The sequence below is a fragment of the Neolamprologus multifasciatus genome, chromosome 7 (genome assembly GCF_963576455.1).
Source record: "Neolamprologus multifasciatus chromosome 7, fNeoMul1.2, whole genome shotgun sequence".
NCBI classification, from domain to species: domain Eukaryota; kingdom Metazoa; phylum Chordata; class Actinopteri; order Cichliformes; family Cichlidae; genus Neolamprologus; species Neolamprologus multifasciatus.
Genome location: NC_140445.1, coordinates 16,201,613 through 16,215,494, shown reverse-complemented (window position 1 = coordinate 16,215,494; position 13,882 = coordinate 16,201,613). Strand labels below are relative to the sequence as shown.

General features: G+C 39.1%; 1 protein-coding gene across 28 annotated transcripts in view; it reads right to left on the bottom strand.

Annotated features, from left to right (window-relative positions):
* fnbp1b (formin binding protein 1b) overlaps positions 1-13,882 on the bottom strand; it is a 54,458-nt gene that overhangs the window by 25,108 nt on the left and 15,468 nt on the right. For 24 of the 28 annotated variants that reach the window (XM_085165752.1, XM_085165751.1, XM_085165737.1 and 21 more), the window contains exons 2-5: positions 10,840-10,955; positions 7,102-7,158; positions 6,613-6,760; positions 598-660 (exon numbers count right to left, since the gene is read on the bottom strand). In XM_085165752.1, the coding sequence (XP_085021878.1) occupies positions 598-660; positions 6,613-6,760; positions 7,102-7,158; positions 10,840-10,955 (384 nt within the window). The other 4 variants (XM_085165750.1, XM_085165753.1, XM_085165749.1 and 1 more) reach the window with 3 other exon arrangements.

Here is a 13,882-nt window from a genome sequence, read left to right as displayed (position 1 = left end):
CAGTACTAGGTGCACCTCAGGCAGTGTGTGTATCAATCAATTCATCTGATGTCATTATTATTATTTACAGTGTGTGACTTCTGTCCCCCTCACCTCATGTAAAAGAAAATGTACACTGAGATTTTAGGACATAACAGGAGGTTCTTCTGTACAAGGACCTCTGCTGATTTACATTTTTCCCACTAACACCTCATGTCTGGCAGTTTTTGATAATGATGTGCTTTATATATTTTACTTTATTACTGCTGACTGGTAGCAACTCTTCGCCTGGGAAATAACTGGAATGATCTACAATGCCTGGAGCAAATCGTTCATAAAGAAACAGATATTTGTTTGTTCAAAGAAGTATTGCTTTTTTTTTTGTTTGTTTTTTTCATCTTGTGTTACACTCATTTTTAGGTTGGGTTAGGCTGCCACTAAAATCTAAAGTGCCTCTGGCTCCCTAGCCAAGAGAAACTGACAAGCGATCCAGAAAAAATGGTTTATTTTAGTCATTTATAATTTCATAATGTTATAGTTGCAAATGATGCAAGCTCAGTATGTATTTGTTGCAACTAGTGCACAACTGTGGAACTGCACGTAAATAGGTTCACTTACCGCTTCCAGCTGTTTCCACGAGCTTTCAATGTGCTGCTGTGCCTTACGCCCATCATGGAAGTGCTGCAAGAGAAAACAGACAAAGTACAGAATTGTTAATTTCTCTCATATTATTTATGAGCTCAAGGGATTTAAAATCAGATGAACATGTCTTTGATATAGTCAGGTTTACAAATTAGATGAGGTAATCCTTAACCACTATGAATAGTTCCTACACTGTGACAGTGAAGTATTAGTGTCAACTGAGGAAGCAGTGCAAATTCAAATAGACACTGTATTGTACATACTCTAAAAATTACGACCATAGAACCCACGAGCTTAGCGCTCAGAGATATATTCAAGCTTGAGCAGGAGGCTAAAAGTCTGTTTGATGAAAGGTTAACCACAGGCTCACCACAGGTGTGCCAACACAGCTCCAGAGAAAGTGTGTAACAGTGACAAAAACAGGTTAACAGTAAAATCATTAAAATAAAACCAGTCAAAGATACTGTACACAGAGTTGTTTTCACAAAGCACTAAAGTCACACCATGCTCATAGCAGAGCTGTGCACCAAAGGTTTCTGTTTTTAAAAAGCAGTCCTCTCTGCTCTCTGTTGAGGGTCATGCAAATACAGAATGCATATTATTTGATAAAACTTACTAAATCCTACTTTTTTCTTACCAGAAATGGTTAAAAAATATATCCATAAGACCAAGAAGAAGTTTAAACAGCTTATTAGAAAGCGTGTTGAAAGAAACTACTAAAAGCATGAATCTACTGTTGGATGAGGGAAATTCTGTTGGTCAAACAGTGCAATACTGTGACCTACAAACAATATTAATGATTAGTCTGATGATCCCCCTTTTCTCTGTGTGACAGCTCTGATGTCTGATAAAGCAGTAATCATGTTGGTATTCCCCTAACTGTTTTAGAGCCATTACCAGGTAAAGTTTGTACTTTCCCCCCAAAAAAACAAAACAGTATTAATAAACATGATAGTAACAGCCAGAGCAAAGTGGGCAGAATAAGAAACAGATAAAGGCTAACTGATGAAGTTCTAAAATAGCAGCTGAAGCAACATAAAATAGAAATTTACAGAGAACAAGGCATGAATTAAATGATAGAAACTATTTAGAGGCAAACACACAATGAAGGATTTTGGCAATGTCAACTGTAGCATATTGGAGAGGACTAGGTGGCAGCTGCTAGTCTAAACTTGTACAGCAAATACGCTGTGCTTTTTGTACATGGCCTCGCTTAGCCTACTAACGTGAACTTGGCCCGACGACAGAGCACATCCCTCTACAGCTCTCTGTGTGGATCACAGCCAAATCCCCTGGAACTGCAAACACAAGGGTACAATCTAAACTTATCTTTTTTTAATAGATTGCGATTAGCTATAAAGCATGCAAATACTTCTTTAACTGCTGACAGAAAGATTAATCTGCACAGGATTTCAAAAAGAATCAAATGAAAATGAAAATGGCACAGGGACTTGACTATTAATGCGGTATCCCATAGTAACGCAGACTGCGGAAGCTGGGACCAGTAGCTGAGTTGAATATCGATGCTGCTATTCAATAACGGACCCAGGCTATTATAAAGAACAGAAAGCTGCTGTTTGTACGCTGCTGGTATTTCAGTGCTTGGGAATCACAAGGAAGTTGGTATTCTGATTAAATAAGCAAGAGATGTGAAATTACAACTGATGCAGGAGGCTTAAAAGTTCATCTTACTTGAATGACATGAGAGTAGTAAGTGAGAATGCAACCTGGTGTACCTCAGGCATTCACACTTCCCATTTCCCAAAGTTTCGAGGGAAGCTGAGTAAAATAAGGAAGTGTTCCAGTGTTTCAGAGGAAGTATTTGAGCGTTACAAAAAAAAAAAAAAACAGGACACTGTGGAACTGCTAAAGTCAGCTCCCAACAATGCAACATTTAACTAGCCTTTTTTTTTTTTTTTTTTTTTAAATCTGCTAACCAGGACCTGCAGGTAACTGTTTAATAACACCAACTTTTCAATGATGTACTCTGAAAGTAATTCTTGGTAATTGGTAAGTGAATGTGAAGCCTCTCCACACAACACAAGCTCACAGACCGTATGACATCACTGTTACTATGGAGAATTCGTTCAACCAAATATTTACCTCTATAACCACATTTATAAAAAAGAAATATGCACATCATCTGGTTTTAAAAAAAAACATAAATATCTATGGAGATAAACAAACTGCGATAAACAGCTCCATCAGGTTTACAAGATCTGCTGGAGGATGAAGATTTACTGACTACAGGGACAAATGGGGCAGTTTTACTTTCAAACACAATAAAAAGAGCCATCAGCCACCTGGGACGGCACATATGCAGCGATCAGAGCAGATGCTCTGCCGTACTGGTTTCTCAGTGTTTAAATTAACAGACCCTAGTGATACAAATATCCCTCGTAGACCATTCAGAACTCAATGAGCACGTCATCTTTTTTCCATTCATGCTAATCAATAACAGCATGTGACTGCATGAACATTTGAGAGCAGTTCAGTGACCTCAAGCCATTTCCATTACCAGAACAAGTGAGAGAAAAAGGCCTAAAAAATTCTTGACCCAGAATTCATCCTTTTGCTGCATTCATATTTAACCTCCTAGGACCTGGAGTCCACATATGTGAACATCAAATTTTGCGTTGTCTAGACCAAAATACTAAATTTTGCTCTACAAGGGCCTGATATCCACTTACAAGAACATTATACTGCCACTGTTCTATCACATTTTAAAATGAACGTCCTCATATGTGGATCTCATTTCTCTCAGAAACAAAAATCTGGTAAAAAATAATAGCAAATAACAAAGAGAAATTAAAAATGCATGACATGAAAGAGTTCGGGTCTTAGGAGGTTAAAGTTTAATAAAAGTGGGATTAGATAATGTGAGATCAAAGATCAAAGTTGAATATTCACTTAATAATGGAAAGTAGACATGCTTTTTCATGACTGTGACACATCCTTCATAAATAAAGGAATTCCTCATGCTGCGACACAGACTATCTAATGCCATCCAGGTACCATAGCACTTGACAAAGATACGAGATATCTAAGGAGAGAGATTTGGGTTTTCACAACCATGATCCTTACATGCCTCTTTTTACTGGCATCCTTTTCCAGGCTGATCTGAGTGTGTTGTGCACTCACAAGCTGCCTTATCCACTGTAAAAATCTGTATTCTCTGACACGTAAAAGAGAAAACCTCTTTACTGCTTAGCATGTGCATCTTTAAGCTCACTTGAGTCAAGATGTGCACATGCACATCTGTGCATATGATATATTACTCATTCATTGACTTGACTTGGGTCATAGGAATGTGAACCTGCAGCCTCATACAGCTGTCAGCATGCATATAATCATTAGGTACTGGAAATAGCCACAAGTTGTGTGGAGTTCTAGAGACGACAGAGATGATTAAACCCTATGAAAGCTCCACTGGGACGTTTCTCCTCATGTCGAATCCATTAGGCAACAGTTCAAACCTAGTGGTACTGCAGCGTTTGTTTATACTGAAGTCATTCTGGATTGATATATGCATGCAGAGACTACTGGAAGATCCAACGATCAATTCTCCCTCTCACCTTCCTATTTGCTTTTCCACTCAACACAAGAAGGCATTTGAGGACAGCCCAGAGTGATGCACTGTTTTTACCATGATTTCTCTTTCTTGCCTGCCTCAACGAGAACAACAAGGATGATATTTTCTGGCACAAAAGCACCTAATATCTATTGCTTTTCCACTAAATGCAATGCAATTTTTTCTGGTCTTTGCAGCTAAATGAGCTAGTGTCTTTCTTTTTTTTAATTTTCTACCTGGCTGAATATGTCACATACTTATATAAAAAAGGGAACCTATGATGAGTTATAGGAAGTCTTGCACAGTCTAAGGGTCTTCGGCAGTCTTCATTAGAGAGGCCAGTTAAGCCTTGTGGTCAGAGACCCGGTAAGGACAGCAGTATGCTGACTGAACACCTTATTATGATTCCTCAGCACAAACAGTCCAGTGAGACTTAAAGAGTCTTCATCCCATATTAACCCTGCCCCCTCTTCAACATTTCATATTACACTTTAAGACATTAAGCAATGCAAAAACAAGAAAGTAGGTTGTCATAACTGTGAAATATTTAAAATATTTCTTACTGTGCTTACAACAGCTTTACTCCAGCATATAAAATGTGATTCTACCTTTGTAAAAACACCTAGATTTGCTATGTTAAACCTTTTAGGAGAACATTGCTGGCCACCTCTTATGCCACCCCGAGCTGAGTTTAGCAAGCGATTCACTCAAGAAGACAGCAAAGGGGAAGTGTAGAAAGTTACAAAACAAGTCCATATGAGAACTTAATGAGGATTTTTTTTTTTTTCATTTCCGGGTTTGTAATATGGCTTTTACCTGCGCAATAAGCTTCCTATAAACCCTGGAGGGGCCAGCTTCAGCCTCTAATCCCACTGTCTGGGTCTGCCTACAAAGCTTTGTCTAACACAAACAAAATGCTGCAGAGGGGACACTGAGTAGTGCTTAGAAATAAGGGGAAAAAAAGTGGATGATAGGAAGCTGGGGGGTTTACAAACAACACCCAATATATCACTTTCTCTGGTAGTGAAATGTTTGTTTTTCTGTAGCTGGAAATTTGCTTTTGTCAGCAGGCTTTTCAACACTTAAAATAAGCCAAAGTCACACCCCAGTACTCAGGAGTTGTATGAATGTGCTTTTGAATCTCAATGCAAAATCATTTAAATGAATGGAAGCTTAACAGGTTAAATTTACTCTACAAGGACACTGTACAAAACATGAGAAACCCAATAAATTTAGATGAAATGATCCTCTGTACAGAACAAGCTATCTGATCTGGACAGGGGATATAGCATAGCCATAAAACTTGTTTTATGGCTATGCTATGAAGGGGAACCCCCAGTACTAGCTAACTGAAGAAATACTGCTTTAGGCTTCTTTAGTTAAGACACATGACTAAAGAAAAGAATGGGTAAAAAGGATGAGAAAGGATCAAAAAGGGACAAACAGATATATTTAAGAATTAAATAGAGTAGAAAAAGAAGAACTGTGCAGAGAAATGAGAAGGAACAGTGGGGTCAAAGTGACATTCTGCAGCCTGCGAGCAGCAGGAGTCTCTCTAATCAACCTTTACAACAAGAGACAAATCTGAAGTCTGTATGTGATCTTTGCTGTGTGAAGCAGGCTAAACCAAAGTAAAAAATGAATTGGGGGTGTGTGATTTCTCTTTGCAAATATGGGAAATTCCCGTTTTTTTCTGTAGCATCTCCATCTAAAACTTAGCTTAAAATTCATTATGATCACTAATGATGTGGTCCACATAAATGTAGGAGCCTTGATGTCTGTGCCTGTGCGAATGAAAACGCAATCTAAAAAAAGGTCACTGAGCCTTTTAGCAGCACTCTGGTTTTGGGTTTCCACTCCAGTTCCCCCAGCAGGACTTCCAAGACAAAAGAGCTCATGAAAGATTTTCAGAACACTTTCCCAGGTGGCTAGGTCTCATCCTCTCTCTCCTTTCTGCTCTTCCACCACCTGTATGGATTTTATTTCTATGCATCACACAATGCAAGTGCACCACTCTTTCTAATCACTTTATAATGGTAATGATAAAAGTGATTTAAATGTTTAAGAATAGCATGTGGTGTACCCATATTTAGTTGGTTTAAAAGAAGGAATAAGTGTGTAATGACAGAGAGACGAAGACTGTGTTCCATAAAAAGGACTCACTCAGTCACGTTTTGCTCTTCTGGTGAGCCTTTGGGTGTATCTATATTTACTCTGTGATGACCTCGGTTCATGGAGAACAGAACATGCAAAGGGGAAGCACTGCTAAAAAGCCCATTGTGTCTGTTTTCCTTAAACATATCCTATTGTCTGAAGTCAAAGTTTGTTTTTTATGGCATGGGAACAGAGGGATAGAAGAAACAGAAATCAAATATCGAGAAAAAGAAAATAACCAAAGATCCGATATCAAAAGTTCTCACCGATTTTCTCTCAGCCTTGAGTTCTTGTAGGTAGCGCGTAAGTTCGGTGATGATAAGAGATGTCAGGTTCTCAGAAATAACTTCGTGTTGACCTGCGTAATCATTTAACTCGTTCAGTGTTGTTAGGAAGGCTCGACAGAAGGTGTACCTAGTGGGGCACAGGAAATGAAGTCAGAGGAAAGACATGGCTACCAAAAACATGGCTCATTTTTGAAAGAAAACGACCTCTGTGAGAACAAGTAAAAGGAATAGTTAAATGTTTTTAAATACAGAGATAATGAGAGGATACCACTCTCATATCTGCCAATTATATACAAGACTACAGCAAAAAACATAACAAATCCCCATTTAAATGATGCTTTATGTTTTTATATGTTTCTATTAAATGTTTCCAGTGATTTCTACTCATTAAAAAATTGCTGGCTCTTCTCTCCACCTCAAAATTTCACAGCATTCCTTTTACCTCGTATGCAGCATCATTTAACTTACTTGCTCTCTTCTTCTTCTTTGGAGTTCTTCTTGGGCTGATATTTCTTTGATAGATTCCTGTAAAGAAAAAGATTCCAGTCAGATATTCCTTACTGGAACTCTTACAAAGAGCCCTATCTTCAGACCAGTAGTGCACCCCTGCCATTATATTTCCCTGACACTGCCCTTATGGACCTGCCAAAGGATCATTCAAGTACACCATTCAATCCAGCAGAGTGCTTTCTGCTCCTGCTGCTACGGTCTCTCTCTTCATGTCATAAATCATTGCCCTTAAGGAGCATGCATGCAGAGCCAGTCACCAGAATAAAGCTGTTCTAAAGCAGCCATTACCCTTGTTTTGACTCTGGCTGTATGTTAGCAGTATGTGACTAGAGCAGGGCCGAGAGGGGGAGGGAAAATGAAACATATAGTGAACAGGGATGCGTAAAGAAGAAATAAAACATGGTTGTAACTATAGATGCATGGTTAGTTTTGTATGTGGAACACAAATAACAACCTTTAATGTCATTACAGCAGCATTTATCACTGTCTTTCATGCAGCCCAGCAACCTGATGCATTGCAGGCTACAGTACATCATGTCACTCGTTTCATAAAGACACTGTGGCAGACTCATTATCAGCCAACTGGGACTCTGTCACCAAATCATAATAACATACTCAATGTTCTGAAAGATTTGAGCACACTGTGTGCTTGCACCTTTAGGATCCTTTGTCTAATTTAGAGGAACTGTTGTCGAATTAAAAATGAATATCCAAGCTGTGGACTAACAAAAAAAGACATACCAAAAGGAAAAAGCCACAAATTTGTTAACTGAAAAAGTGAAATTTTCCAGTCTAATGTCATGAACCTTTGGTGGCATTATTGTCCAAATTATTACACCATGTCAATGTAAACTGATGCAAAGAGCTGATTACAGTCATTGGTGACTGTGTTTGATCTGGGATTCCAGCAGATTATTCAGTGATAGGACCTAAATGCCTCAGCTTGTACAAGAGCTTGCTTAATTCATGCCGAAATAAATAATAAATGTATTAAGAAAGATATAATGTGGGTCTGCATGAACTCCATCCAGCTCTCTCACACCCACATCCCCCACACGACTTTCCAGTGGTGTTTGCACTGTTGCTAGGCAGATCTATGTGCCTATCTCTCTCTCCTTTTCACCCAACCTCTAATTATAGCCCTAGCTCCCACTCACTCATTCATTCACTCACAGCCAGAAGCCACGTGTCAGACTGTATGTGTCCCACTCAACTCAGCAACATATTTAGCAAATGTGTTGAAACTAGGGTAACAACTAGCTTTAAATGAGGATGGTTAAATGGGGTTGGGGGCAACTTAAGAGGATATGTCTCCATATTTTACTGTACAGTTACTGAGGCAAAATCTCTGAAGCAGTTGATAACATTTTCTCCCTCTACCAGTGTGTTTTCAGCAAGACTTTATTCCCACTTTGATTTGGATTACTCCAGACTGGACTCTAGGGGAGAGGAGGGTGGGGCATTAATGCACTGCCCCTGCAATGACTACACTGAAGCATTGTGCATGTTTACACCAATTCAGGGAAAGAGGATTATTCGTGGATTAGTGCAGTGTGGTTGGTATGGTGATGAAATGGTGTAAAGTAGACTTATAGCCATACATGGCATTCAGTTCTTTAGAAAAGCAAAGTGTTTCATATGTTTCACATTGCATTTGTTGCAACTGTATTAAAACTGTGGCCTCACTTATTGATGATTCCTCCCCATAATTGGCCCATTTCTGCAGGCTTATTGATCTGACAAACATTTTCTCTCTTAATCCTTTGGCCTAGAGGAATATAAAATGTGAGTCTTTGTTCACCCAGATATAACATTTGAATTCGTTTTTTTAATTAAAAAACTGATTCATATGCAACCCAGCAAGTTAAACCATAACTATTAACTTGCACAAGGTTAAGCAATGTCTTTAAATACACCTGTGCATTTCCTGTTGTGACTTGTCAAGTTGTCTACTGTGATGAAAGACGTTACCTCTGAGCCTTAAAAATCTGCCCAACAACACAGCTGAGAGAAAGGAGGACTAGATCAAAGGATTAGTTCCATTAGTTTATTAGATTTAAGAGCTCTGCATTTTTTTTAGCATGAGTGTGCCCAATAGATTATACCTGATGTCACAAATCACGTCGATTATAGAGGGTAATTAGTCCTGAGGTATGGCCAAGTAGCACCACAACAAAGAACCAGTGTGTTGAAAACAATAGAAAACTCAATGAGTCGCAAAACCTCTGTCTTAATGTCCTAACTATCTCATTTTAGCTTTTCTGTCAAGCATGTCGATATGCACATATATCTGTGTGTGTATCTGTATGCTAGATAACAGTAAGCCCTGAAAACATTCGGAACATCTGGAGAGCCTCCAGGTGAATAAACCTACTATAGCTAGATGAGCGGAACACACAGTAACAGATGCTAGTAACTAACAGAATTATTGGATATCTATATTTGTTTACATAGAAGCCCACCTTAGGTCCACCTTATTTTACTAATGCGGTGCTTTAATTTAACTAATTTTATTTAACTGAGGCAATGTATTTTACATGCCATTAAAATGATCCAGACAAAAAAAGAGGACCTTAAATACTTAAAGTTCAACATTATTACTTAGCAGATTTGCAGAAAGAAAAGAACAGAACAAAATTAATAGTTAGGAAAACTATATGCACTAATTAAAAAAAAACACCTCTGTTTGCATGTGTCCGTATTTAGGTCTGAAAAGTTAATGAATACAGAGATATGTAGGTAATGCATGCATATAAACAGACAGATAGTCCTATTATCTCAAGCTGACTTAATTATCAAGAAACATGCATGGCAAGGTCTGCATACAGGATCACAGGGCGTGTTACAGAGGCCTTCATTGTGAATACTGGAATGGTAGTGGCTAGATTCTGTGAAACTGGGGGTTGGGGGTCAATACTTAAAGCATTAGCCATATTGCCTGGCCTCTTTAAATAGGAGGATTGTGGATTTGGGGGGTATCTCCCACTGTGCATGGATGCAAGAGGTCTTGTGAAGCGCATCCTGTCAATGCAGGACCGAATACACTCCCACTACTTCCCCTGAAAAAAATAAGTGACTGCAGCAAAACACAGTGGAGGGGGCGGGACTAACACTTGTGATTGGAGGGGGAAAAAAATCTGGGTCAGACCTGGGGTTGATAATGCTGATACCTAGTAATCTCTATGGAAACACAAGCTTCACCCCCTTCCCCCACAACCTGACTTCCTCTTGCCTGAAACTGAAGCTAGCAACACAATCAGACAGCACGCAGGAGAGAGTGCAAAGCAGCAGACAGTCTCTTCACAGACAAAAAGGATGGAGGGGAATAGACAACCTCTTCCGCTTGCATGTTTGGTTCTGCAGTTACATAAGGTAATTCTGCTTCCTTGCAGGCAAACAACAACACTGCTGTGAAAATAAGAGAATTTCTTGATAACTTGTATTCCAATGCACGGTTTCCCACATGGAATTGTTCATTTAGTCTCCTCTTCCTATGGGAGGCCAGAGGTCAAGGTCGGCTTCAAAATGTGGTGTTTAAGATTCAGTCTCAAGGGCACTTCGGTAGGTCAAATCCTGCTGTAGTGTCTGTTTCTGTGTGTGTCTTTTTTATCTATGTCATCAAGAGGAAAACATTCACCATTATTACAACTGCTCCTGCAACCCACAATGTGATTCTGAGTAAACTTAAATACTCACCTAATCTGTTTTGCATAGTTGGTTTCAATTTCTGATCTCTCCTTGACAAATTTGGTGTACTTTTCCACAAACTCGATCCCCCACTGTGTATGCTTTTCCAAGTTGTCAAACTGATCCTGCAGAAAAGAAGAAGACGGTGATTACATCATTCAAGAAGGAAAATAAAGCACCTTGTAATGCCATTTACACTGTAATAAGAAAGTTAAGCATTACAAACGATTCAATCAGTTCAATGACGGCAGTGCAAGGGACCTACTGTCGATCTTTTGCTCACTTACTCTGGCCCACTTGCATTTTCACCAAAGACCTTTGCAGTTGAGCACTGCTCATACTAATCATTAAGTTTATTAAAATTTAACTTCTGTTTATAGACTACTGCTCATCTGGCTTCCCACAGGCCACGCATTGGTTCATTCTCAGTAATTGAACTCAAACAACCTAAATTGTGATTTAAGCTCTTTAAAGGACGTATTTCCTGGAATAAGCCTGCAACTGTCCTCCTGACACCGAGTCATTTTCCAGCAAGTTTCCCCTTGCTACTCTTAATTTAATTTCAAATTGTGGTCTGTCACAGAGAAAAAGTAGAGCTCATAGTAAAAACAGGCAGCAGCAGCAGCAGCAATCCTCACTACTGATAACCAAACACAGCTGTTCAGACTGAACTCATTCTTCATGATTCGTTCATGACTTGTGAGGAAAAAATGAGCCTTTAGTTGGCTGAGGTCACGTCTTGAAATTTATCACTTCAAAAAAGAAAAGCCTTCATCTGGAATATCGATTTACATACGTGCAAAGTTTCACTAACAATCGTGTGCTTAATTCCAAGAGAATTACAAAATAATTCCAAAGGTGAAAAACAAAAAAGACACGGACAACCTTAGTGCGGCTCCAACATTCTCCCATCCTCTCTTCTAACATGTCGGTAGTCTTCCTGAGTGCAGATAATTGCTCTTAAGCACAGTGCAAAAAGTTCTTTCTAATTCTCAACGCAAACCATGCAGGGCACTTTAGAACATCCTCCACAAAGTGCGCTTTCTTACCCTAGACACAGGAAGTGGTTGTGGTGATGAAAAGTTTAAGAGGTGTATTGTAGTCTATGAGAAGGTGTGTTAAACTGGCTTATTTGTTAGAAGTGCAAAATATTCAAACACTTCAGGAAAATATATTTCTAGCTTTACTGAAGCCACAAAATGTTGTCTAGAGTGTGATCAAAATTTCTTGCACACCTTTGAACAAGCCTTCACACAATTAACTGCTACTCAAGCAAAAACAATGGAGTGAGAAGGGTGGGGGTGAGGGGTAGCGGTGCACTCTGCATTGTTAGTCAGTTTCAATGAGCAATCACTCCTCATCAACGAGCCACTCAGCAGAAGATGAAATCAACAGATTTACACATTTTTACTGAAATTAAACTCTGCCTCATCAATCCTAAAGTCTATACTTTCAGACACCCATCCACTGCTTGTTGTTATCGCCCAAGCACATGCTCACTCTGAGACGCCATGTTCCAATTAAAGCAATTAACAATATTTACTTCATTATGAAAATTATTACAGACATCCAGCATTCAGGCCACAAAACAGAAAACAATAAGCACACGTAGCTGCACCCACATCATGCACACAAAACCCTCCTCTCCTCCTCTGCACACATAACTACCCTTTTTTGTAGGGGCACCATCTTATCCACTGTGTCTCGTCGTGGAATCATTCAAAAATATCCAAATCCAGAAAATGTCCATCCGATGTCCTCCAAATTAGAGCACCAAAAAGCTGTGGTTAATTTGGAGAGGGCATCCACAAGACCATGCTCTAGATATCCACAGTTAAAGGGGTAACATCATGGGGAACAATGAACCCCCACTTCTACACAATAACAACAGAAACTGGCCAGTTCAAGCAAGTAATTCCTGATTATCCAGAAACAGCAAGAATGTGAAAGACCAGGGGAGGAACTCGCGCAGCAGTGGCTCACTCAAGTGCACGCTCTGAATCTGAAGCTATGGCTGCCCACAGCATTCAGGCTTAATGCTCCATCAGCCGTAAGGTGGAATAAGTGGGATGAGAGAGGACAGTGAGAGAGAGCGGAAAACAGAGGGAGGGGTCATGAAAAGAATGGAAATGGCAGAAGAGGCGGGATTATATGCGAGGGGATTAAAATTACAAGAGGGACTAGCCCACGTTGCTGGGGTCTTGTAAACATTGTCACCTTGTTCACTTTACCATTTATCTAATTTAAAAAAATAAAAAATAAAAAAATAAAAAATGGATCCATGATAATGATGAGTCATTCTGAGATCAGAATCAAGAGACACTTCCTGAAGTAAAATGGAAAAGCCATCAACCAAGCAATTTGCAGTATATTAATAAATTATGAATTAGAAGAGAGTGCGATCAAAGAAAGAAATGCATTATGTGAAAGTAAGACACAAGCATATACTCATAATTTATCATTAGGTCACACCACATTTTCAATCCTGTATTGTATTGCCATGATCTCAACAACAGGAGCATCTCAAGCTGATTTTATTGATAAACTGGAGTTACTGACTTCCCAAAGGTATCAGGTGGGGCAGACTTGACCTTTCTGCTGGGAGGTTTTGACCCCACATATTTCAAAGTAAGTACCTCTACTTGACAGGCATCAAATAAAAGGTCAGGTATTTTGAAGGCTCTATTTATACTCAGACATAACTTTCATTTCAGTGGTTAGAGGAACATAAAACGTGCATATATAGAACTGCTCAATTAAAAACTTTAAAACTTCCACTATGCATGTGCACAGATTCACAAGATGATGTCTCAAACCACAGTGTCAGCGTGATGAGCAGAGATGCTAATCCCATGAGACCACTGAAGACGCTGATTCAATTTAAAGAACTAGTAAGCAGCCACAAAAAAGTTTTTAAAGCATACGCTTATGCTACATTATGAACGTGTTTATTATTAAGGGAGAAAAAAAATCAAACCTATATAGCCCTGTGTGAAAAAGTGTGACATTAGACCTTTTGTTTACATTTGTGTTATCTTATTTAATTTGTTTG